This window comes from Kluyveromyces marxianus, chromosome 3 (genome assembly GCF_001417885.1).
Source record: "Kluyveromyces marxianus DMKU3-1042 DNA, complete genome, chromosome 3".
Classification (NCBI taxonomy): Eukaryota; Fungi; Ascomycota; class Saccharomycetes; order Saccharomycetales; family Saccharomycetaceae; genus Kluyveromyces; species Kluyveromyces marxianus.
This window is the reverse complement of record NC_036027.1, coordinates 902,512-925,960: the sequence shown is the minus strand read 5'-3', so window position 1 is coordinate 925,960 and position 23,449 is coordinate 902,512. Positions and strand designations below refer to the sequence as shown.

The 23,449-nt window shown below is 36.9% G+C and overlaps 12 protein-coding genes across 12 annotated transcripts; 5 read left to right on the top strand and 7 right to left on the bottom strand.

The window, feature by feature from the left end:
* Nucleotides 1–308: 308 nt before the first annotated feature.
* On the top strand, nt 309–1,436 carry RTT103 (Rtt103p; the record flags this gene model as incomplete). The annotated part of the gene is made up of 1 exon (XM_022818929.1): nt 309–1,436. One exon carries the CDS (start codon nt 309–311, stop codon nt 1,434–1,436), a length of 1,128 nt encoding a protein of 375 aa, XP_022675546.1.
* A 93-nt stretch (nt 1,437–1,529) lies between these two features.
* SRB2 (Srb2p) lies at nt 1,530–2,000 on the bottom strand (the record flags this gene model as incomplete). The annotated part of the gene is made up of 1 exon (XM_022818928.1): nt 1,530–2,000. The coding sequence occupies one exon, from the start codon at nt 1,998–2,000 to the stop codon at nt 1,530–1,532; it is 471 nt and encodes a 156-aa protein (XP_022675545.1).
* Nucleotides 2,001–2,585: 585 nt separating this feature from the next.
* GCN2 (serine/threonine-protein kinase GCN2) lies at nt 2,586–7,607 on the bottom strand (the record flags this gene model as incomplete). The annotated part of the gene is made up of 1 exon (XM_022818927.1): nt 2,586–7,607. One exon carries the CDS (start codon nt 7,605–7,607, stop codon nt 2,586–2,588), a length of 5,022 nt encoding a protein of 1,673 aa, XP_022675544.1.
* A 490-nt stretch (nt 7,608–8,097) lies between these two features.
* Nucleotides 8,098–8,985, bottom strand: DPP1 (bifunctional diacylglycerol diphosphate phosphatase/phosphatidate phosphatase; the record flags this gene model as incomplete). Its single annotated transcript, XM_022818926.1, has 1 exon — nt 8,098–8,985. The coding sequence occupies one exon, from the start codon at nt 8,983–8,985 to the stop codon at nt 8,098–8,100; it is 888 nt and encodes a 295-aa protein (XP_022675543.1).
* Nucleotides 8,986–9,871: 886 nt separating this feature from the next.
* Nucleotides 9,872–10,954, top strand: YIM1 (Yim1p; the record flags this gene model as incomplete). Its single annotated transcript, XM_022818925.1, has 1 exon — nt 9,872–10,954. The coding sequence occupies one exon, from the start codon at nt 9,872–9,874 to the stop codon at nt 10,952–10,954; it is 1,083 nt and encodes a 360-aa protein (XP_022675542.1).
* A 420-nt stretch (nt 10,955–11,374) lies between these two features.
* Nucleotides 11,375–13,663, top strand: ZIP1 (Zip1p; the record flags this gene model as incomplete). Its single annotated transcript, XM_022818924.1, has 1 exon — nt 11,375–13,663. One exon carries the CDS (start codon nt 11,375–11,377, stop codon nt 13,661–13,663), a length of 2,289 nt encoding a protein of 762 aa, XP_022675541.1.
* Nucleotides 13,664–13,685: 22 nt separating this feature from the next.
* On the bottom strand, nt 13,686–14,018 carry MGP12 (Mgp12p; the record flags this gene model as incomplete). The annotated part of the gene is made up of 1 exon (XM_022818923.1): nt 13,686–14,018. The coding sequence occupies one exon, from the start codon at nt 14,016–14,018 to the stop codon at nt 13,686–13,688; it is 333 nt and encodes a 110-aa protein (XP_022675540.1).
* Nucleotides 14,019–14,308: 290 nt separating this feature from the next.
* On the bottom strand, nt 14,309–16,639 carry PPR1 (Ppr1p; the record flags this gene model as incomplete). Its single annotated transcript, XM_022818922.1, has 1 exon — nt 14,309–16,639. One exon carries the CDS (start codon nt 16,637–16,639, stop codon nt 14,309–14,311), a length of 2,331 nt encoding a protein of 776 aa, XP_022675539.1.
* Nucleotides 16,640–16,942: 303 nt separating this feature from the next.
* BRE2 (Bre2p) lies at nt 16,943–18,181 on the top strand (the record flags this gene model as incomplete). Its single annotated transcript, XM_022818921.1, has 1 exon — nt 16,943–18,181. The coding sequence occupies one exon, from the start codon at nt 16,943–16,945 to the stop codon at nt 18,179–18,181; it is 1,239 nt and encodes a 412-aa protein (XP_022675538.1).
* A 313-nt stretch (nt 18,182–18,494) lies between these two features.
* SNX4 (Snx4p) lies at nt 18,495–19,688 on the top strand (the record flags this gene model as incomplete). The annotated part of the gene is made up of 1 exon (XM_022818920.1): nt 18,495–19,688. The coding sequence occupies one exon, from the start codon at nt 18,495–18,497 to the stop codon at nt 19,686–19,688; it is 1,194 nt and encodes a 397-aa protein (XP_022675537.1).
* A 173-nt stretch (nt 19,689–19,861) lies between these two features.
* On the bottom strand, nt 19,862–20,608 carry TAD2 (tRNA(adenine34) deaminase; the record flags this gene model as incomplete). Its single annotated transcript, XM_022818916.1, has 1 exon — nt 19,862–20,608. One exon carries the CDS (start codon nt 20,606–20,608, stop codon nt 19,862–19,864), a length of 747 nt encoding a protein of 248 aa, XP_022675536.1.
* A 210-nt stretch (nt 20,609–20,818) lies between these two features.
* Nucleotides 20,819–21,544, bottom strand: FSH1 (putative serine hydrolase; the record flags this gene model as incomplete). Its single annotated transcript, XM_022818915.1, has 1 exon — nt 20,819–21,544. The coding sequence occupies one exon, from the start codon at nt 21,542–21,544 to the stop codon at nt 20,819–20,821; it is 726 nt and encodes a 241-aa protein (XP_022675535.1).
* Nucleotides 21,545–23,449: the final 1,905 nt, after the last annotated feature.

Genomic DNA, 23,449 nt, shown 5'->3' with positions numbered 1-23,449 from the left:
AGCGATGGGGCATACTAAACTATTAATTTGGAAATGCCCTTAACAAATCCCGGGTAACAGAATATTTGTATATGTTTAAAATTGAAAAGTTCCAAGTTGTTTTAATCCTATTGGGTTCTTGATGTATGTATGTGGGTATTTATGGCCGAAAGGTTTCAATTGAAACCAACCCTTTGAATAATATAACCGTAAGCGAATTTAGGGCCCGGAACCAATTTTGATAGGATATATCTTTCAAGTATCGCTGTCGATTCTAACTCGAGGCCGGAAATCTTTAATTATTATAAATCATACATCTGCGGAATCTAATGGTGTTTTCTCGCGAACAGTTCATTAGCAAGGTCCAAAGCCTTGACGAGACACAAGATTCAATTGTCAGTACATCCAAATGGATTTTAACACTATACAAAGAAGCAGATAAGGTAGCCACAACATGGGTTGAATATTTGTCAAAAAGTTCAATTAGTACAAAGCGTAAACTATTGGTGATATATCTAGCCAATGATATTGTACAACAAGCAAAGCATCGCCAAGTGCCCAACTTCGACAAAAGTTTTGGAAAGGTCTTACCATCTGCACTTGAGAAAGTATATGTTGATTTTCCTTCAGATATTAGAAGCAAAGTTAGACGTGTGGTAGGCATTTGGAGACAACGTAGGGTTTTATCCGAGAGTGTGTTAGACGATATTGATAAACGTCTTGATGCTGTGTCCTCTAAGTCATCTCCAGGACCTGTTTCTGGGAAAGCTGAAAAGATTAGCACGAATAGTGGCAGCGGCAAAGTGAATAAGAAATGGAGCGCCATATCATCTGCATACGACAAAATCGAGCAACAAGAAAAGGCCTACGCAACACTAAGATTGAGATTTGATAAATCGATCGAGGCTTTGGAACCAAATAGTGTAGTATACGCAGAGAATTTTAATGTTATCAGCAAAATTGGAAATTCTGTCAAGGAATCTTTGACAAAATCTATAGGTTTACGAACTGATGTAATAACACAGCTAGAAAAATTGATAACCGAACAAAAAGACTTGCTAAATAAAGAACAAGATTCTATAAACGAAATTGATTCAATGATTATGGACAAAGATCCATCCAATCTAAATCAAACACTTGCAGCGGATGACCCCGATTTATTACCAACATACGAGAACGACGATGATAATGACGACGATAGTAGCAGCAGTGATAATGACGACGATAAATCTGAAGACAACAAAAGACTATCTAACAACACTGATGACTCGTTAGTGGGCTCAAACTCGGAAAAGTCGAGCAGCGAAGAACCAAATACAAAGAAACAGAAAGTTGAATCAAGTAATCAAAATCCCTCTAATTCTTCGAATTCTTCAACTGCATCGCCATCAAAGAATAATAACAATGTTACAATTGCATCAAGTATACAGGATTTATTAAGTAGACTCGCTGATTGAATGAATGAAGTAATGATTAATTAATTAATTGTCTTGTATATTTATGTAAAAGCTCCCTGTTATAACAGACTTTAAAATATATTACTATTTGAGTTAACCAAGGACTTTCAAGTACTGAAAAGCAAGATCGAAGAGATTGAAATTTTCGGTTGTATCTAACTTTTGGAACTTGTCTAATGACACCTTAACGTCTTTTAAGCCCATTTCATGAAGCATTCCTTGTACTTTCTCAAAGTTCTTCTTGAATGATTCAAATGAATTCAATGATTTTGATTCTATTTCTAATATTAAACCTTGAAAGCCGCTGTAAGAGAAGGCGTTATTTGTTCGTATCACTAAATCCGCAGTGTGGTAAGTGACACCGAACTCTCCTTTTATAGATTGTCTTTGTGTCCAGATATTGGACAATTTATTCGAAAGCATGTAATCAAAAGGCTCAGGAGTACCGAAAACACACCCATTGTCGTAAAGATCTTTGTGCACATGTGTTGGGGTTATTATGGCTGATTGATTTTTGATAGTTATGGTTTCATTGCTTTTATGGGATAATTGTAAAGTATGCATGACTCTAGTATCCTGAGCACTGGTATTTTTTGCTGATGTTCTAAATGTTTTCAATTCAAATGACCATTTGTCACCGGTTGATATTAAGTCAGTCGATAGAATATCCTGCAATTGAGTAATCGTTGAAGGTGTACATTTCTCAACAAATAAGACTCTATAATCAAACCCAAAGCATTTGTTAGTATGCCAATTATATTTAATATAGGTTTGAACTTAAAAGAAAATGAATGCATACCCGTAATATGTCATTGTGTTATCCTTGTATGGTTCACGGCATTTTGTTGACACTTTTCCGAATTATATAGATGAATTATCTCTTAAGATTCACTTTTGAATATAAACAATAATATGTCAAGATTGTTATGATATTAAATTATAGTTGTTAAAGGGTTACCCGGTAAGGTAAATATCGATTATCTTTAAAAGGCGGGAAGAACCCATAATCTGGATCACCACATACCAGTTAAACGTGAATGAAAGTCTAGGAATAGATCCAGAAATTTCTGAAAAGCGGCCTCAAATTTATTATCCTGATATATATACAATTACTTTAATGATATTACGGCAGAAAATATGAATTAGAAATCAACGTTGCAAGTCTACAACACATGATTTACCTGTCTTATTACAATGAACAATTGCCCATCTACCACCTTTTGCTGCTTCCTTAGAAAGATTATTGTAGATACTCGTAGCAAAACTTCTTGGAGCTGAATTTGCAGCAGAACCAAATACTTTTCTGAGCCATTCATCCTTTTGCGCAAGAGATGTAATTGAGATTATTTCCAATGTCTCATCACGAATAGCATCAACTGCAAATATAGGAACAGAAGATAAACTGTGAATTAATTGCTTAGATGCATTTCTCGCAGATTCCTCGTAAACCCATTTATCTTTCTTACTTGGCTTTCCCTTAGCACGGGTAGCAGGGTTAGGAATGTATATAACTTTTTGTGGACCGTTTGAAGACAAATTGTCAGTTTCCCCATCCTGACTTCGTTCCTGACTGGAGTTGTCATCCCAACGATTCCTATCATCATATTCATTGAAGTAATCTTCTTTATTCATTGAATCATTAGTACTATCTTTGCTAAATGAGTCCTCATATGTTAACAAAAATTCTTCAAAGTCCATATCAGAGTCTAAGTTGCTACTGAGATTTTTAACTTTGAAAGGTTTATACCTTCTTTTATTGTTAGAGATGGAATAATTTTGTTGTTTGATTAAAACAATCCAATCCACACCATCTTTTTGAGCTGCAGTAATGACATCTTCAACTGAGAAGCAATCGCGCACAATATCAGCGCTTATCCCAGCTTTCCAAAGTTTGCTTATAACTTCAATGCCAATAGTATTCAACAAAGAGTTCGAGAAACTGGAAATCAACACTTCACATCTCTTCGGCTTCCATTCACTATTAGTTAGCTTGAGACCTTTAGAAATTTTTTTTGTAGATCTCCCACCCGCTAATTTAAAGTAGTTTTTAACTATCAAGAACATCGTCTCCCATGCTAAGTTAAAACCTACAGCTTTTTGTATATGATTTAGTTTACCTCCTGATGGCCTGGCGATTAAAGAGATCAAATTATCATATCTACCTCCAGCACTGATCAAACTTCTAGATCTACCGCTATCAAAAACACTTTGAAACATTAACCCCCCCTTGTAAAATCCATTGTTGTAGTTGCTTAGTGGTGCAATGACCACATTTCGCGTCACCCCTAAAGGTTTAAAATAGTCAACAACCTTGGAAATATAAACCAACGCTTCTTCAACCCTTTTGAGATACGGACTATCAACTAGATGCTTCTCCAATCTTTTTTTTGCCGTATCTAAATCTGACTTAAAATCAAAAAGTTCTAGGTCGTTTAGAGCTGTAGATGAAATGTTCAACTGGGTTTTCAAATCAGCCTTCAGATCCTTGAATGTCTTACCAAATCCTAGTTGTGAAAGCATATGAGAGACAAGAGATCTTTGTGCTTTATCTATATTACAGAAGTCGAAAACTCCATCTAATATATCGGAATGATTTAAGACGAGAGTAACGTTAGTTTTAGTAAAAACTGGAAATGCTGAAACAATCTCATCAACTACCTTTAGGCATTCTGCATCGTGGACTGCCGAATCTGTTGTGGTGTTTGAAATGATATCAAAGTCAACCTCTCCAAATTTCCTGGGTTCAGTACTAGAGTGGTTACTCTCTGATGGTCGAAAAACATATTGCATCCTATACTGTTTGGACGTAGTATTTGGATTCTTCGAAAGATATCTCGCCATAGGGTATGTTAAGTCATATTGTAGCTGCAAAACCGATCCTCCTCTATCCAAAACTTCATAAACATTTTGTGTTGAGTATATTGGTGCCTTTGGAAATATCATTGGCGGTTCATTATTCTCAATTGCACCATGTCTTCTAAATATTTTGGTAACCTCGTCCATCATCTGAGCACGAAGTAGTTGCAGAAAAGGCGTAGTGTCAGTTCTAGACAAATCAAACAATATATCATTTGATAGATGGTATGGTTGAGAGAATAAACTTTCTCTAACCTGTTGTTGCCAAGGAGATGATGGATCAGAGATATTTTTTAATGCCTCTTTTATAAGTTCATCCTGATTTTTAACCGGAACCCACCCACTTCTTAAAAGCGCTGAAGCACTGGGTCTCTTGGTAGGATCATGATCTAGTAGTAGCCTAATAATTTTTTTCTCTGTTGGTAGCTTTTTCTCATCAAAATCTGAAGGAAATTCCACATCAACACTTCTTAGCTTTTTTAAAACATCTACTCTTTCCATACCGGTGTCAAAGGGATATATCATTTCAAAAAATATGACACCGAGCGAATACATATCAACTTTCTCATTATAGTTTCCATGGCTGGTTATAATCTCTGATGCAACGTATAAGGCAGTTCCAATAGCAGATGTTAAATCTCCAGAACTTCCTGCACTCGCAAAAGAATCCCTGCCCAAAGATTCTTGTGGTTTCTGAACATTTTTTGCCAAGCCAAAATCACCAATCTTAATATTTCGAGATTCATCTATGAAAATATTCATTGGTTTCAAATCTCTGTGGATAATTCCTTGGGAATGGATATAACTCAAAGCTTCAAGAATTTGCCTAAATAACCTCCAATATTCCTCCCTTTGGTTATTTAGACTTTCGGTGTGAATCAAATCATATAATGTTCTATTCTCACAATATTCCATTTGAATGAACAAGGTACTTTTTAGAGATGATTTTTGAGAGCCGAACCTTCCATTTTGACGTTTTATCTTATTAAACTTCATATCAGTAACATTATCCTTTTCTTCTGTCTCGTCCATGGTAGAGTCCGCCCCTGCCTTTTCATCTACTGATGCGCTTACATCACACCCGTCTTCGATATCCTCATCAGAAGAGTTTCCAAAAACGATTTCTGGATATGAGCCTTGAAATGAATTCGAGATGAAATCCCAATTATTACTATTCAAGTGAGCCAATGATCTGTTCCTAGAGCTTAATCCATCCGAACTTCTTGTAATATCCGAGTCCAAATCCGATTCCAAGTCAGATCCAGTACTACTATCATCATCACTATCAATTGCATTACTATCAGTGTAGGAATTTTCCTCTTCTAACCATGCAGCATAATACCGCACCACGTATCTATGGTTTAGGCTTGCTAAGAGCATAACCTCGCTTAAAATTGTAGAAAGTTTTTCTTCTGAATGTCTAATTTTCTTAATGGCGTAGTATCTACTGTCTAAAGCATTACGAGCCTTAACAACCTGTCCATACGCACCTTTACCAAGTACAGCAATTTCCTCAAAATCGGTAGCATATCTAGAGCGCGAAGTAGACGTGAGTGAGGAAAAGCGAGAGCCTATATTGAAACTGCGTCTTCTCCCACCATCCGTGGATGCTCTAGATGTAGTACGAGAATGTAAAACTTGAGTTCCTGACGACGAAGCAACGTTGGATAGCAATCTACTACTGTGGGATGTATCAGGATACAAATTTAGTTTATTCCAGCTAGGGTCTATATTTGTTCTCAAGAATTTCATAGGTAATAATTCTAATGGAGTTAGACGTTGTTTTGGTTCAGGATTTAGCATCTTCCTTAAGAAGTCATACAGAGCTTCGTCCATTTCAACAGATTCTAAAAAGTCACCAGGTGACCTATAGTTCAAGGTTGTATCTACTCCTGTGATGATAACAATAAAAAGAACTGCTAGCTGCCATATATCTGTTTTTCTTTGAGGTTTGCTTCCTTTGAATTTGATAAGTTCAGGAGCTGTCCATTTGCTTTCTGGGAACTCTAATTTCACTCCATGCTTATTAGGGTATCTACAAATCATGGATAGAATCGAATAACCATAAGATGGATGAATGAATTTAGGTAATGTAGTTCCAAAATCCGTATCCTTAGTCAATTGGACTGTATGCATATCAATGAGTTTATGCGCGATCCCATGTTTATGAAGGTTTTCTAAACCCTCAAGTAACCTCAAAATCCAACCGCGTGCTGTGTATAAGTTGACAAAGCCAACTGATGTAACAACATCATTTAATGAATTGAACTGAGAGTATTCGGTTAATAGCCTGATTTTCCACTGAAATGTCGCACTATTTTTCCCGACTCTCTCAACATGAAAAGCGTAAAGACTACAAACATTATCATGCGTTACTTGCAACACAGACTCCAAATCTTTCTCTAAAAGGGCGATTTCTTTTTTTCCATTGCTTGTATTGAAATAAGGATTATCAAGTATAATCTCGCTTAAGAGGTACTGGATACTGTCGAGCTTGTCTGAAGATTTCAACACATTATATAAAGGAGATTCTGCTGGGATGTATGGTTTAACAAGCATTTGGTTAGCGAAGGAAAGTGGGTCGTCGCAGAGAGTAATTGGTTGTGGCTGAATTACAGCTCTAAATTTATAGTGAGAATTATTTGGTAGTTTTGCAGTTATTGGGCGTGGGAATATAAAAGCCTGTCCGGAGGCTGTCAACTCAGGTGGGGGTAATAAATCAATTTCCTTGTCATTGTCATCGGCAACATCATCATCAAGCCGTTTGGCCAACTCTTTCTGAAACAATTCATCGATATACTGTTGTTCTTGCATTTTCTGTTTTTCTCTTTGTTTCAATTTCTGTTCTTCTTCCCTCTTCATTCGTTCTTCTTCGTCTTTAATTCTTTGCAATCTTTGATCCTCTAACGAATCTGTCACCACTCGTTTTTGCGAGTCTTCTAATATCTCCTGTACAGCAATGATGATCTCATATATGATCTCTTGACCTTTGGCTCTCTGGTGAATCTCTTTGATATCTTTTCTAACTTTGTTTAACTGGCCATCGGGCACATTCACTACATGTTTGAATGTGATTTGTGGCGATGCGTGAGGGTACGTAGACGGGAGGACAACGTGCAAGTCTAGAGAGCTTTCGGCAGGTTTAGATTCCTGAGACCTCAACCTAACCTCAAATATGATTTGCGGGTGCTTGTCCCAAGAAGAATGTCGTTTGGTTAGATCAGTAAAGTCATCCATGTAAATGGACTGTATTGCTTCCATTTCGAGCTTCTGTATTTCATAATACTGCTCAAGTGTGAGATTACTCATGGACATGACGCAAGATTTTGTATTATCCACTAACCACTAGTATCGAATATCCGTCTTAATTGACCACAATTGCATGTGGTTTTCTTATTATCGAAATACTTTAGGTACATCATAGTAAATATTATTCCGTTCTAGTATATTTTAAGGAAGGATCTGTAGTTTTTTTTACACCTTAATGAATTTTTAAGGTTTTCGAACGTTTTTTTGAGCATAGTGAAGATATTCGGAAAAACCAAAATACTTCAATTGTCCGAAAGATTTATTGTTAGGGAATCATGATAGTGGATAATATGATCACATTGATACTATATATGCTACTGATATTTTGAAGGGCCCATTACCAATAATATTTTTTCCCCTATTTTTTTTACTTTGCTAACATTCATAAGAAATGAGATACAAGCATATATATATATATATAATATTTGGATCGTTGATATACTAACAGAGATGTTGTTGCTCTAATCATGGATCATGGTTTTTTATTATATCAAGCTCAATTAAGACTACCCTCAGAGATGGGAAGAACTTCTTCATCTGTTGCACCATTAACAGGCCTGTATTCCTCCAATGTTACATCTGAATCATCCAAGAGTGGCTTGAAGGGGAGCTTTGAATAGATGGAAGGGAAATATCTTCGATAAGACCAGAGAGCAATAACAAAACCTAACAAAGAGCCTATTAAAACATCAATAAAGTGATGTCTATAGTCTTGAGTTCTGCTTAATGCAATCACACTAGCAGATAATAGCGGTAACGATGCCACGATTGTTCTCCACGCTCCTGTTTCTGGATATTCTGCCAATAGTTGCCCCGAAAGCCACAAAAATAAGAACCCAAGACCTGCAAATGATTCACTTGAGTGCCCGGATGGTGTTGTCCTGAATCCATCATATAAACGATCAAGGTTGCCTGTGGTACACACATCAACTGCAAAAACCATGGTGTTTAGTGGAGCGTCTGCTCTAGGAATACACCGAGACAAAAAATCCGGTCTGTGTCTACCAAACCAGTTTTTCAAGTAATTGGTGAGCAAAGATGTAGAAATCCAGGACATGGTGAGTCCAAGTAAAGAGATGTATAGCAAGTACCACCTATGTTTCTCATGGGCCAAAACCAACGAAAATAGAATAATAGTGAAAAAGGGAATGAAGTAACTATACACCACCAATGCCGAATTGCTAACAGTTTCAATCTCAGCATGGGGGTGTGATATGGTTAGGTCATTGACAAAGAACTGTCGTTGAAAGGGTAGTTGGTAATAAACTGGAATGTTGATCAAAAATAGAATACCACATAAAATCACGTCAGAAATCTTCCACTTTTTGAATGAAGCGTAAAACTTAAACCTATCAGCGCCAAAAGATAAGCGATCAATTCCCATTGCGAATTATTTTACAGCTCCAATGAAATTTAAAAGTCTATGGTTATATTATTTCTTGAATAATAGGGAAAACGCCCACGATTTTATTATTGTAATTTATAACACTCGAGTCAATGTTAGAATAATTTCTGATCTATCCAGAGATCTGAAACTATTGAAGAAACCTAACAATAACACGTTAAATTTGAGTGTAAGTTGAAACGCACTGAATACTCCTATAGTACTAACTTAATTTTTTACATTCCTAAACTGTCATGCCTATATCTCCTATTGTTACAATAATAATAAATTCTTTAATATCGGGAAATGAAATGTTAAACATTATCATGCACAAATATAATTAAGGGTCACATGCCTTCAAAAAAAAAAAAAGTCCATATAAGCCCAGAGAGGCGCAGAGCAGAGTAGGGTATTAATTGTAAGGACAGAAAGGGGCTGTGGCCACGGTACATATAACCAACCATTCTGCATGTGAGGTGACAGTAGGGAGCTATTCTTGTCAGTGTATTTCTGTCCAAAATGTGTTTGTTCGCTTTTTTTATTTCTTTCTTTCTTTATGTTATCCATGCAAAGTGACCCCCACACGCAGGCTCTACGATCGAACCATTCTATCTGTTTTCCAAGCAGTTCGTCGATAGTTTTCTGCGTGCATTCTTATTCGTAATCTACTTCTCTCTTTTGTCTTTGTCAGCAACCGTAGGAATTTTGCTGTGTAGTGCCGAATGATGCAAAGAACATAGAAAAAAGGCAAAAGGTTTCAGTAATATAAAAAGCGATACAATGCACTCAGAGTAAAAGAGTTAGAACAAATGGATCTTAAGGGTTTCGTATATTTTGTCAACCACTGTTAAACCACAATTATACAATTATACGATACAATAAAAGAATGGTTTTGAACAGAGCTTTAACTTATGTGGACAATTCTAGTCCATTAACTATCATTGAAAATGAAATCGACCTTGACAAGTGCTACAAGGATAACGAAATTGTTATCAGGGTACATGCTGCTGCATTCAATCCAGTAGACTTCATTCTACACGACTTGGCTAACAAGTGGATTGCTGGTTCGAAACCAAAGACCATTGGTAGAGATTACTCTGGTGTTATCGTTAAGGCGGGCAGCAAGGTAAGTAAGGATTGGGCTGTTGGAGACAAAGTTTGCGGTCTTTTCGATGCCCTTTACAACGAACAGGGTACTGTGAGAGACTACCTCGTACTTGACCCAGAAGGTTCGAGAGCAAAGTTACTCACCAAGCTACCAGAATTCCATGATTCCCAATACAGCGACTTTGAGCTAGGTGCTGCTTGGCCATTGGTTTTCGGTACTGCTTTGGAAGGTTTTACTGAATACGGTCAAAAGTTCACCGATAAGTCAAATGTGCTTGTTCTTGGTGCTTCAACCAGTGTTGGTTACCATGTTGCTAAGATCGCTAAACAACTATACAATGTTCATGCTGTTGTTGGTACCTGTAACTCCAAGTCTTTTGAAAGAAACAAGGAGGTTGGATACGACTACTTGGTTGCCTACGACACGGAAGATATTCCATCTCGCTTAAAGGAAATTGTCAAGAATGAATTGAACGGAGAGAAGTTCGATTTGATTTACGATTGTACTGGTTACCAAGGCCTTATCCCTGAAATTAATGAGTACTTGAAGCCAAAGTCCGAAAACTCCCAATATATCACCATTTGCGGTAAGGCGAAGCATGACTTCAACACAAAGACCCCTATTAGAACAGCCATTGGTAACATGTTGGCCGGTTTCGGTGCTCTACGTTATTCATTCAACTACCATATGTTAATGTTGAAAACAGACCGTAAGATCCCAGTCGCCTTCCACGAATTAGTCAAAAAGGGCAATTACAAACCACCAATTGACAGTGTTCTCTCACTAGAAGAATTCAAGGTTGCTGAAACTAAGATGAGAAAGTACGGTGCTAAGGGTAAAATTATTATCAAATTGGAGTAACGTGTATTTCTATTTAAGGGCAATACATAATACTCAGAGGTTGTCTACATATTCCAATAATTAGCGTCAGTATATTATGTGATCTTTAATGGTTTTTGATCTATCTGTCGTTTATTTTTTTTAGCTGTTTTATTATGTCAAGGATTTTTATTTTTTACATACAAATAAAAAAACCATTTAAAATGTAAAAACCTTAGAAAGAACTAGCGTCTCCTAATATATTTTCTAAACAAGAGACCATACCTTGAAGAGACATATTCTTTGTCACCAGACCATACAGCTCATACAAATATTTGGAAGAACTTAATCAAAAGTCTTACATTTGAAGAATCGTTTTTTGGTTGGTATTACTTTCGGTTTTTCATTTTACAAGTAGTCGGCGGCTAATTTTAAGATTTCATTAAATTAAAAACAAACCTAATGTCTAACTTCTTCAGGGATAACAACATTGTATTCAAGCCAAGACGCAATATATTTTCAAAATTAAGAAACCCCAAGGATGGGGAATCCGATGTGTCAAATAGCTCGTCTATCATGGATAATCCATTTTTTAATAAAACCGATGATAGTATGAAAATATCTACTCCAAATGACAAGCAACCAATTCCAAAGGACATCATGAGGAGCACCCCTACATCATCTCCTATACGAAATTTGAGAGTGGAAAATATGGAGCCGGAAGGAGAAGAAGAAGGAGAGTTAGAGATAACAGAGGTGAGAGAAGTTACACTCCCAGCTTTGGATCCGCTACTAAAAAACACAGGGAAAGAGGAAGAATATTCTGAATTGGCAGCAAATACCACTGTAAATGCTTCTTCAAATGATGTTTTGTTAGAAGCTTTCACAAACACACAGAGAATATGTTCTAAATTAAAACTCGAGCTTCAAAGGCAACAACAGAAGAATGGCCAGCAAAAAGAACAAATTGACCAATATAAGTCCGAGATCAGTAACATGTCGGACAAGATCGGGAGCCATAGAAATCTACTTACACTTTTGGAGGAACAAATGAAAGCTCTAAAACAGAATAAATCAGAGACAGATATTTTAATATCAGAGCTTTCTTCGAACTATACAACTTTAAGCAATAAAGTGAAAACATCTACTGCTGAGTGTGAATCGCTCAAATCAACCCTTCACCAGCAGAAAAGCTACCAAAAAAATCTTGAACTTACTATTCAGCAAAAAAAAAAAGAATTAGATTACTTGAAGAAAGAATTAGATAATTGCTCAGGTCAGTTAAGTGAAGAAAAGATTAAATATAACGAGTTATTGCAACAAATAACAACATCGAAAACAGAGATAACAGCAACCTTCAGGGAGTTATTTGCTAAAAATGGAACAGAAGTGATCACAAACATTGAGGATTTACAAAACAGAATCTCTACCAGTACCTCGTCTATTGAAGACAGAATCAAAGAACATAGTGTTGACATTAAAAACACATTAGTAGTTGATTTCAATACAAACAAAGAGTTTATTCTGACAGAATTGGACAAACAGAACAATATATTCACGGAGTTGACTCTTGAAACTAAAGAGATCATTGGAAATGAAACAAAGAAAATGTTCAAAGGTTTCACAGATGTGAATACCGCACTTACGGAAATGAAATCTATTTTCAATAAGGCTTCAGATCAAAGTGAAGAATTAATAAAAACATCATTTGACCTTAATAAAAAGAGTCTAGAGGAAGCTGTAAGTGGTCTTGCCAGTGATATACAAAATATTCCCAAAATTCTCTCTACATTGGACCAAAAGATAGCGTCGGCGGCTAATTATGAAAGTCAAATCAATAGTTTAAAAGAGCAACTACAGTCAGTTATGCTTCAAAAGACTGAAGTTGTATCACTTTTGAAATCTAAAGATCATGAAATTGAAGAATTAAACACTAAGATATTCCTGAAGACTCACGAACTAGATGAATTGTCCTCAAAGGATGAAAGACTTCAAAATGAGTTAATAACTGAAAAACGGTTACGTGAGTCTTCTGAGAATGATCTCTCCCAACTGAAAAAAGAGAGCGACGAAACTACTGCATCTCTACATAGCAAACTTTCAGCAAAAACTGAAATCGCCTCTTTACTAGAAAAAGAGTTGGAAACAAGCAAACAGGAACTACAAACTGCAAATAGAACCAACAATCAGATAAATGAAGAACTGCAAGCATTCAAATCAAAGATCGATACCCTACAGCAACAATTCCAGAAAGTTAATGTTGAATTGGTCCAGAGTAAAGCAAAGGAATTAGAGCTAGAGGAAATTAATAGAAGTTTGAAGGAGCAATTCGATGAACTTGAAACGACTTCCAACCAGACATCTGGTTCAGTAATAAAACTCAATGATAAAATACATCAATTAGAAAAGGACAAAAGCTCTTTGAACTTAGAGAAATTGAGTTTATTGGATAAAATTGATGAGCTTGAGAATAAACTAAAAGGTACAAATAATCAAAAACGAACTAGTGTGGTATTTGATCACCTAAAGCAAAAAAATAATGGGAATAACACCAAAAGTAACGAAGATGATGCATTTGCTCTTTCAAGCGATGATCTTGAGTTGACCAATCCTGAGTTTTCTTTGATAAAACCAATTGAACCCTGTCGTATGCCTTCTAAGCTAGTCAAAAGCTCAAGAAGAAAAAAGTTGCTCCTTTCGGACGACATGGAAGAGTCCTCTAGGTTGAAAAGGAGCAAAAGATTTAAGTAGTGTCCTATAATATACCATAAAGCTACGTAAATTTCTCTATTAAATCTTGAACCTTCTTTTCGTCAAACCTATGGAATAGCTTTTCTACATTTAATGTTTCTTTCTCCGCGTTTTGAACATGCAGGACAGGGACGTCAAAACAGTATTTATCATACCATTCTTTATTATCCGGATCCATTATGTCCACAATCTCATATTTGCAACTTCGGTATTTTGGCTGCTGAACCACTTGATCCATAACTGATTTTGCAGTATCGCACAAGCCGCATTGTTGCTTAGAAAACAGTGTTACCTTAACATTTGCAACATTCAAAACTGCTTTAGAGGAATGAAAGCTTCTTTTAAGTACAAACATACTTTCTGCTCGATATTGTATTCATTGATATTCAATCTACATATCTTTTTAATACGAATAACCTATTTATTACATTAACAGACCTATGATCTTCAGGCAATAATTTAGAATAACAATTTTTTCTTGTATTTGTTTACTGAATATAATATTATATATACAAATTGAGCAGAAGTATAAGAAAAGATAACGGTTTAGTGAGAAAGTGCGTGAAAGTATGCAGCTTAATATCGCATCATAAAAAAATCAAGATGATGCATAAAGAAGAATAATCAAGAATCTTCATAAATATGCTAAGAGCTCTCGAAAGAAGTGTTATTACTGAAAAATTCCCCCCAGATACCGTCACCTCCTAACCTTTGAATCATTTCTGCCACTCTTGGTCCATCTCTTTGACCAGATGATGTTTGTGTATCACTTAAAGCTGGTGATACACCAGATGATTGGGATTTAACAGTTTCTGTTGATGTCAAATTTTTATTCATTTCATCAAAGAACTGTTGAAGGGAATCATCATCTAAGAAATTTAGAGGATTTTCAGTACGCATTTGCGTACTCACATTTTCAGTATCGAGAGATTTACTCATAGACTCTAACTTTAACTTTAATACCACTGAAGACATGACTTTAAAAATTTTGTGACAGTTCAAAGCTGCGGTGCATTTATCAAAAAGCGCCTCTAGGACAAATAATATCCTATTACAAATTGTATCGAAAGTGCCAGAAAGAGCATCATCGAACTGTTTCGTATGATATATCACGTAAAGATACGTCATACCGCACATAAAAACATTATGGATACCTACCCAAGTGTAGTTGAGTTTACGTTCCAACGTCAATTTATAATTTATATTGGCAATGTCCATAGAACTTTCGTATACAACAATGAAACCTGCATTGTTGAGAGTAGGGCATTTGGGCGATAGTCCATAAAGAATATGCTTTGTGTAATGGTAATTAAGAGCAAAAAAGTCCATTGGAAATGAGCAGTTCATTTCTAATGAGGTCTTGGGGATAACTTTCTGAAACCACACATCCAGTTGGTTTAAAATGGAAATTCGCCAATCTTCTAAATCCAGAAATTCCTCTGGAATGGAAGCTTTAGGTGCATACATGGTCTGGACAATATCTGATTGAATTCTTCTTATTTGGAACATTGATAAGCAGACACATTTGTAGCTTGGACTTGGAGTGCTTAAAGTTGAGGAAGAATAATCATCGATGTTATCTTCAGTAGTAGTGATTAATGAATCATCTAACGAACTTGGAAATATAGTAGTGATATTTACATCTGGTATGCTAACAGGTCTACCAAAATATGCACAAACTTGTCGATCCATCGAATAACAACACCAGAAGAGCCTTCTACGAATATCCCTAATAAAAGGTTCGTAATTTTTGTTTAGTTTTTCTGCATGAAGACCTAAATCCACACATAGCCTAATGGCAGAACCAAGAGTATACCAGAGTCCAGGAACTGTTGGTCTCATTAAAGAATATATTGCAATCAATAATAATCCTTGTAAAGCCTCGAGTCTGTTAGTTTTTGAAGTGTATAATGAATCTTGATATTGATCGGCACAAAACTTGAAAAGGCGATGATCCAAGACATCATCAACTAAAGTTTTTGTCGATACACCGATTGCGAATACAATGTTTAGAAAGAACATAGCTTGGTGATATACCGAAGGAATTTTTTCCACGTTGGGATTTTCGGCTAGGTATTCAATTAAAGGTTGCTTGAAATTAGGTGGATTAAATGCTTTCGGTATCTGAAATTTGGTGTTTATCTTAGTGTGATCAGATGCCCATGATATGTGTGGAGATAGGGGACCATATACGGGGACAAAATATTTTACTAAAAACAATTCGCGGTGTAGCACAGGGAGCTGAGAGTTTGATGCCGTGAAGTAGTCAGCAATCATACTTTCAGCTTTAGCCTTTGGAGGGAGATAGAGGGCATCTTTTTTAACAAATTTGCGGTTCTTTTCATCGATACCACCAACTTTTTTCTTCTTTTGTTTTGGGAGGACATCAGGTCTAAATTTTACAGCTGTAAACATCATCTTAGCAAATGATATACCACTTGAGTCACCAAGGTAGGAAGAGGAAGGCTCTTCAAGATCCGAGTCCTGTTTTGCCCTCTGTTTCACCTTTCCAACTTTGGAAAATTGGTCACTCGCATCTTTGAGATCTCTAGTGTTATCTACAATTCCATTCAGCATAGATGTGCCTTTATTAATAATAAAACCAGCCATCTCGTTCCCATTTTGAAGCTTATGTTTCTCTCTTAGTTTCTCTCTCTCTTTGAACAGCTCCAAATCGCAAGGCTTATCATTACTTGATGTTGGAATATTCTCATTGACATCATCTGGGTTTAGTCCGTTCTTTTCCAGTAGTTCTTTTAGAGCCAAAACCTTATCTTCCAAATACACAACGTAGGATCTCGGTATCTCTCTTCTGGTACTAGGATCGATAGTAACACATGGCTGTTGAGCCTGTATACATTTAGTACATGAAGGAAATTTGTTATCACATTTAATTTTCCTAATCCGACATCGTTTACAGGCAGCTACGTTTCTGTAGATATGACTTGCGGATTCTTTAGTGACTTTATTTGGCATACTTATATTTGATTTACCATCAAAAGCAGTTTGGTGATATTATGAAATAAAGTTGCAGCTCCGGCTAAGCAAGTGTTATTGTTAGAGCTTCAAATCGGCAATGTTCAAGTCGAGGTTGAGTTAGGACTGGAGGTTTAAAAATTCTAACCATAAACGTATCGTTGGTAAACCTTTTGTTTGAATAAAGGTTTAGATTTTAACCGATATTCTTTAGGAAAAAAGATAACTCAATATTCATATGAAATGATGATCATATGAGATATGTAAAGAAATCCATCCAAACAACACCCTATCTGCGGCCTAATGAGTGTACCAGTAATACCATATCATGAATCTGATATTGTATACCAAGGAGATGATGCCAAAAAGCCGGACTTCCCTCAATTATGCGAATCTCATCGCATCGATGAGGTTCAATATTACGTAACGGAGGACATGCCATTGAATAAGAGAAACTTCTTGTACCAGCCATGCACAGCAAACTTGATGTTAGAGAAGTTAAGATTCAGCAGCAGTGATTATTTTGATTCTGGGGCAATAAGTTTAATGGACCGGTCGGACAAGATGGCATTTTCTTTGGACGATCGTTCAGTTAGCGTCGCTCAAAATTGTGGCTGGAGAAGCATGAGAAGTGATGTTTGTATGAAAGAAGGGAAAATATACTGGGAGATAGATGTACGCACTGTTTCAGATACAGCTCACATTCGTTGTGGGATCAGCAGGCGAGAAGCGTCAATGGAAACCCCTGTTGGGTGTGACTTTTATGGATATGGGTTAAAGGACAAAGGATTGCAAGTTATACACGAAGGACGTTTACAAACGGTAGTAAAATCGTATGAGGTGAAGGCAGGTGATCGTATTGGTTTCCTCCTTACACTTCCTTCTCTAGAAAAACAAAATGAGCAAGCAATGGACTACAGCCTCAAGCGTATAATGGAACTAAACAGTGACAGCGAAAATGGTCAAAAGAGGAACAGGAAACTAAACAAAGAGTTCTACAAGTTTTTGCTTCGAAAATGCGAGCCATTGAACGTCGTAAGAGACCAAATTGCTATCAGGTACAAAAACCAATTGTTCTATGAAAGCACCGATTACGTCAAAACAACAAAGCCAGACTATTACGATAACAAGGACGAAACCCAAAAATTCTACGAACTAGAAGAATCGACTCTTGAGATATACGTAAATGGAGAACACTATGGCACAGCATTTAAGGGCATAACCCCTTTCCTACCACCATTCAGTGAGCTTCAGTACAACGAGAAGTTTTACTTACATCATTGGAACAAACGGAATATTGCACATGGCATTGAAATAAGAAATAAGTACGTTAACAACAACAGATTGGGCTACTATGCGACAGTAAGCTCTTTCCAAGGCGGTTCTGCAGCCATAATTACGGATAAATCACAGCTTAAGTTCCTTGTAGATGATCCAGATGTTAAAACATTGGATGACGTTTACAATGAACAAATTGCAAGTGATATAGTGTGGGACCTTATAGATGAAGTAGATATCGAATTTTCTTCAGTTAACGTATAAATACAAGTGACCCTTTCGACAAAAGATGACCCACTTAATACCTTTCAATAATATATGTAATTATCTAATTCTATTTTTCCCCAGTTTGGCATTATTATATCTCTAGTAATCTTTGTTTGTTAATGCTTTTAGAAAATAGATTAATAAAAAGGGATTTTATAAATATTGTTGAAACAAAACAGGACTAGTAATAAAAAGGTATTGCATCAACATCTGTAAGCAGTGGTTCTTTAACTGAATACAAAATAGAACAAACGTTAATTATTGAAGACACTAGTTGCTACTCCTACAGATATTATAACTATCAGTTGCAATGAGTGAAACTCCGGTGAATAAGGAGCCACTTAGGAAATTAAGTGTTCTGGTTTCTGATCCGCAGAAGCAAAAGTCCCACTCTCAAACATACATTACATATCAAGTTTCCACAAAGATAGAAGGGCAGGATGAACACAGTTGTGTGGTTAGGAGGTACAATGATTTTGTTTTGCTTCACCAGATATTGAGTAATGACCATCCAACGGCGCTAGTTCCGCCATTACCGGACAAGAAGGTGTTGAATTATCTATCAGGAGACAGGTTCTCACACTCTTTTACACAAAAGCGTTGTCGCTCCCTCCAAACTTTTATGCGCAGGTTGTTAAAACATCCTGAGCTTGCAAAATCCCGAATTGTGGACACGTTTTTAACGAGCTCTGACTGGGACGTGTACAGGAGAAATCTTTCTGGACAGATATCTACTTCAGAAGTTAGTGATGTTTTGATAAATGCGTTCAAGCATGTGAATCGTCAAAGGGAGGAGTTCGTGGAAGTAAAGGAAAAAAGTGAAAAACTCGACCATAACTTGAGCCATCTTGATAAACTTTTCCATAAATCTGTGAAACGAGTAGACTTAATTGGGCAAAACCTCAAAAAGTTACAAGCTTCACTATCAGCTTTACAGGAACATTGTTGTGAGGAGGAGGATTTATCGAACGGTATTAAAGCATTCAATGACGGTATAATGCAGTTGAGTTATGCATTGAGTGATTTGAACAAGTACATAGATTATGAATACGATGTTGACATCAAGGACATGATAAACTATATCGAAGCGTTGAAACAGCTAATAAGACTGAAAGACCAAAAGCAAATTGATTATGAAGAGTTATCGGAATACTTGACTCGATCAATAAACGAAAAGAATAATCTATTGTCTGGTTATGGATCTGGTAACTATTTCAAGAGTAAACTGGAAGAGTTGGCAGGCGTTAACCAAGAAATGGCAAGAAGGGATAAAATTGCTAAACTAGAATCAAGGGTACAATCTTTAACAGATGAAGTTGAAAAATCTAAACAAGTTGCTGATGAGTTTGAAAAGGAAGTGTTGAATGAAGTTGAACTCTTTGAGAAGATTAAAACTACTGAGCTAAAGGAGTCTTTTTCGGCATTAGCCCAGAAACATATTGATTTCTACGATGATATGGTTGATAAATGGACAAAGATTGAAGAACGTTTAGGGAATGTATAATATAACTGCATCTCCCATTTCTAACTTAGAAACGAGATAGACAACACACGAAATAATAAACTATCATTATCGTCTTTATATATATATATGTATACATATATATATATTGTTCAACAATATTTAGCTATGTTGTATATATATTGATATGCGGATTTAACATTTATATAATTAACTTAAGAGTCTTTTGATTTTTTGCTCCAATCTACATCTGCCACCTCAATACTAGATATCTCATTTAACATTGTATCCAAGAATCTTTCATCATAATTGCTATCTATCAATTTCCAATCGACCTCTTTAAAAACATCTGAGTTAGAATCATATAATTGAACATTTTCTTTGCCAAACTCTTGAATGAAATCTTCTCTAGTCAAATATTTGCTCCATTCTATAGCTGGGAACACTTCTTTGTCAAGCTTTCTGTCTTTCTTCGCTCTTGGTTTTGGTGCTCTTTCATTCTCTCTAACGTAAAAATATCGAAGAAGCATAATGGCTTCTTTTCTTAATATACCTGGAATACTGACATATATGTTATCTTTTACAGTGGAAGTGTCATTATGAATGCTGAGAATAGATCCGTTTCCGCCAAATCTATCGTTTCCGCAACCGAACACCACTTTTTTTATTCCTAATTGTTTTAATGCACTGGCGCACATGATACAGGGCTCTACTGTCACATATAATATGATGTTAGAGAAAACCTTAGGGTCTAGACCGAACTTATCTTGGATTTGCTTGATCCCCATGAATTCCGCATGCGAAGTCCCGCTTATGGATTCGTTAGTTCCGTTCATTCCATATGCGATGACTTTGTTCAACTTTGAATGAACAAATATACAGGCCACAGGTGTTTCGTTATGATCTAGTGCATATTTAGCCAATTTGATTGCTGTACGCATATGCTGTATATCTTTATCCATGGCTGCAATGGATCTGTTTGTTTACGTTGGCCATACGGTTCCTCTTTCTCCAATTTGACTATTGTATTGACTTTGTCGATGATGTCGTTTTCATTAATTAACATTAATATTGTACATATAAATAATAATAATGGTAATAATAATAGTAATAATACATATGTACTTTTTGAGTTGGAACACAATTTCTATAAAAGCGCTAAATAATTTAAACTAAGCGTCAATACCTAGAGATTTGTTGATCTCTTCAACAATAGGTCTGATTATGTCCTTTTTGTTTGGAACCATATGACCACCTGGGTGTTCGTAAGCCTTGCAATCATCCAGTTCTTGACCATTTGTGTAGATGTTATATAGATACTTTGCTCTTTCACAAGGTACAGCCATATCAGAAGTACCGTAAACAAATAGCATCTTTGTGGAGCGGTTTTCCATTGGTGTGAATGAGTCTCTAAATTTTTCAGTAATTCTTAATTGACCTTCATGCTCTGGATCTGGTTCCGTAAAGGAGTAAGAAGAGATGAGCAACGAGACCTTGAATTGTGGGTGGGATGGAAGCAATTCGGTGATTTTGTTTGTAATAATTGATGCTAACGCCGCACCTTGACTAAATCCCACAATACCATCGTAAGGGCCGTGCTCCTTGATGTAATCGGTAACAGATTTGATGGCTGTAGTCAAGTCCAATTCACTGGAGATGTCGCTGTGATAGAACCATGCTCTATTGACACCGGCATCCAGGGTAGCTTGCCATTTTTCATCATCCATTTCAAATGGCAAGTCCTTTTTCTCAAGAATAACTGGAGCATCCATGTAATCGCATTGGACGTTGGACTTCTTGAGCAGCTTCCTTAATCCAGAAGACTTCTCACTAAATACCTTACCATTTTGCAAAAATCCATGCAGAAACAATAGTTTTGGAGCTGCTGTTGATGACATTGTGAGTTACTGAAGTTTATTATGTCTGCGGGGTAGGAGGTTTGCTTCAAGGTATAATCAAAAATGACCTTTAGTTTGAACTAAGACCCTTTTCTCTCAAGAAGAGAATGAGACATCATCCATAGCACATATATATATTACGTCTGCCTTGGCGCCTAACTCCGAAAAAAGAAAATAAGAAAATATTCATTGTTGTAAAGTCCTAAGAATGAAAGTGAGTTAGTTCATCGGCAGAGATCGTCAGGATAAATATACGTTTTTACACATGGGTCGAAGCCTCTTCCTGCCAGCACGCATTGGTGCCGTTACGTTGAACTAGTACAAGAATACTGCCACCTCCTCAACGAAAATGGCGAGGAGACCAGGCCAGTAATGTCAGCAGCAGCAGCAGTAGTAGCTGGAGCAGTTGGAGCATCGGACAATCCGTGCACCACATGTAATATTTTTAACACAATTGATATTCCCATATCCAAATGAAAAGCAGATCCAAAAGTTCCCGTACGGTAAATACTACTAGTACATAGGAGAGAATTCGAGCTGTTAGTTCCTGCACCGCCCCTAGCAACCGCTACCTGAAATGTTCGCAAGGGTTCCTAAATTGCTGCACGGCATTCGAGGCGCCTGGAGCAGATCAATGGGAGCACCTAAGGTGCTCCCTATGGCTGCTGCCGGGACTTCAACTACCATTCCAACCAGAACACTGTTTACAGAAACCAAATTTCATTGTAACAAGTGCGACCGTGCAAAATCGCATCTATTATCGTATGTATAGAAAAACCATCCACGTTGCAGGGCCATCTGGTGCACCCTGGGTTTGCTTCATTAACCTAATCCAGACGAGCGCGAATAGGCGATGCAGCTCTCTGGAGGTCCAATATTTGATACAAGGCGGAGGCCGGGCAACCAAAAGAAGAGGAAAAACCAAACCAAACTAAAAAAATAAAAAGGCCCACTGAGATTTATTGAGTCACGTGCATTGCGGAAGGACGCCGGGAAAAAAAAAACAACTAAATTCAACCAGCGACCGGCGTAGTGTAAATACGCCGGTACAGCCGTAGCACAGCGGCGGGTGGGAGGGCGGCCTTCCGCCCGCTCGTTTGCCCGCCCGCTCGCTCTTACTTGCTTCACCTCGCGCTGATGCTGACCTTGTCTGTGACGTGACACTTTGATGCACCAGCCACTGCGAAAATCCGCATCCGCATCCCGCGGATGCCTACGGTGGCGTCTCCATTACCAGATTAAAAAAAAACAAAAGTTTTTTTCCCACTTCGCTTTTTTTTATGTTTTGTTTTGTTTTGTTTTGTTTTGTTTTGTTTTGTGTCTTTATTTTCGTTGTGAAATGCCACACAGATGCAGATAGATCTACGTGAATAATCCGAATCCGCTATGACTGATTGTGTCAAAAAAAAATTTCCGATACCGCAGTACTATCAGCGGGAAGGAAAGGCAAAGGCGTAATGCCAAGGGTTAAACCTAGCCAATCATACTTCAGCAGTCATATTTCTCAGTCCCTTGTGTTTTCCCCTTCTCTTTCTAGCCCGTTTTCTCAGCCGTGGCTGACCGGTCCGCGCAGCTATCTTTTGTTATCTACAATTATCCCACCTAGTCCCCGGAAACCCATACCCAAACCTAAACCTGAACGCCAGATGGCACCTACTACAAGTGGTTACTCACTACTACCTTCACGGTTCAGAATGCAGCAAGACTAACATAATAGTGTCACAATTTTTTTTTTTTATTTCATAAAATGAAATAAAAAAAAAATTGGTATTGCAACCCTGCGGCAAGCAAGCGCTTCTACAACAAATTAGAGTGGCAATGAAACTTTCCGGATCCCAATTTGTATATATTGGGCTGTAAAAGTTGCCCAAACCAGAGCCTGTTCCCTTTCCTCCTCTAAATACA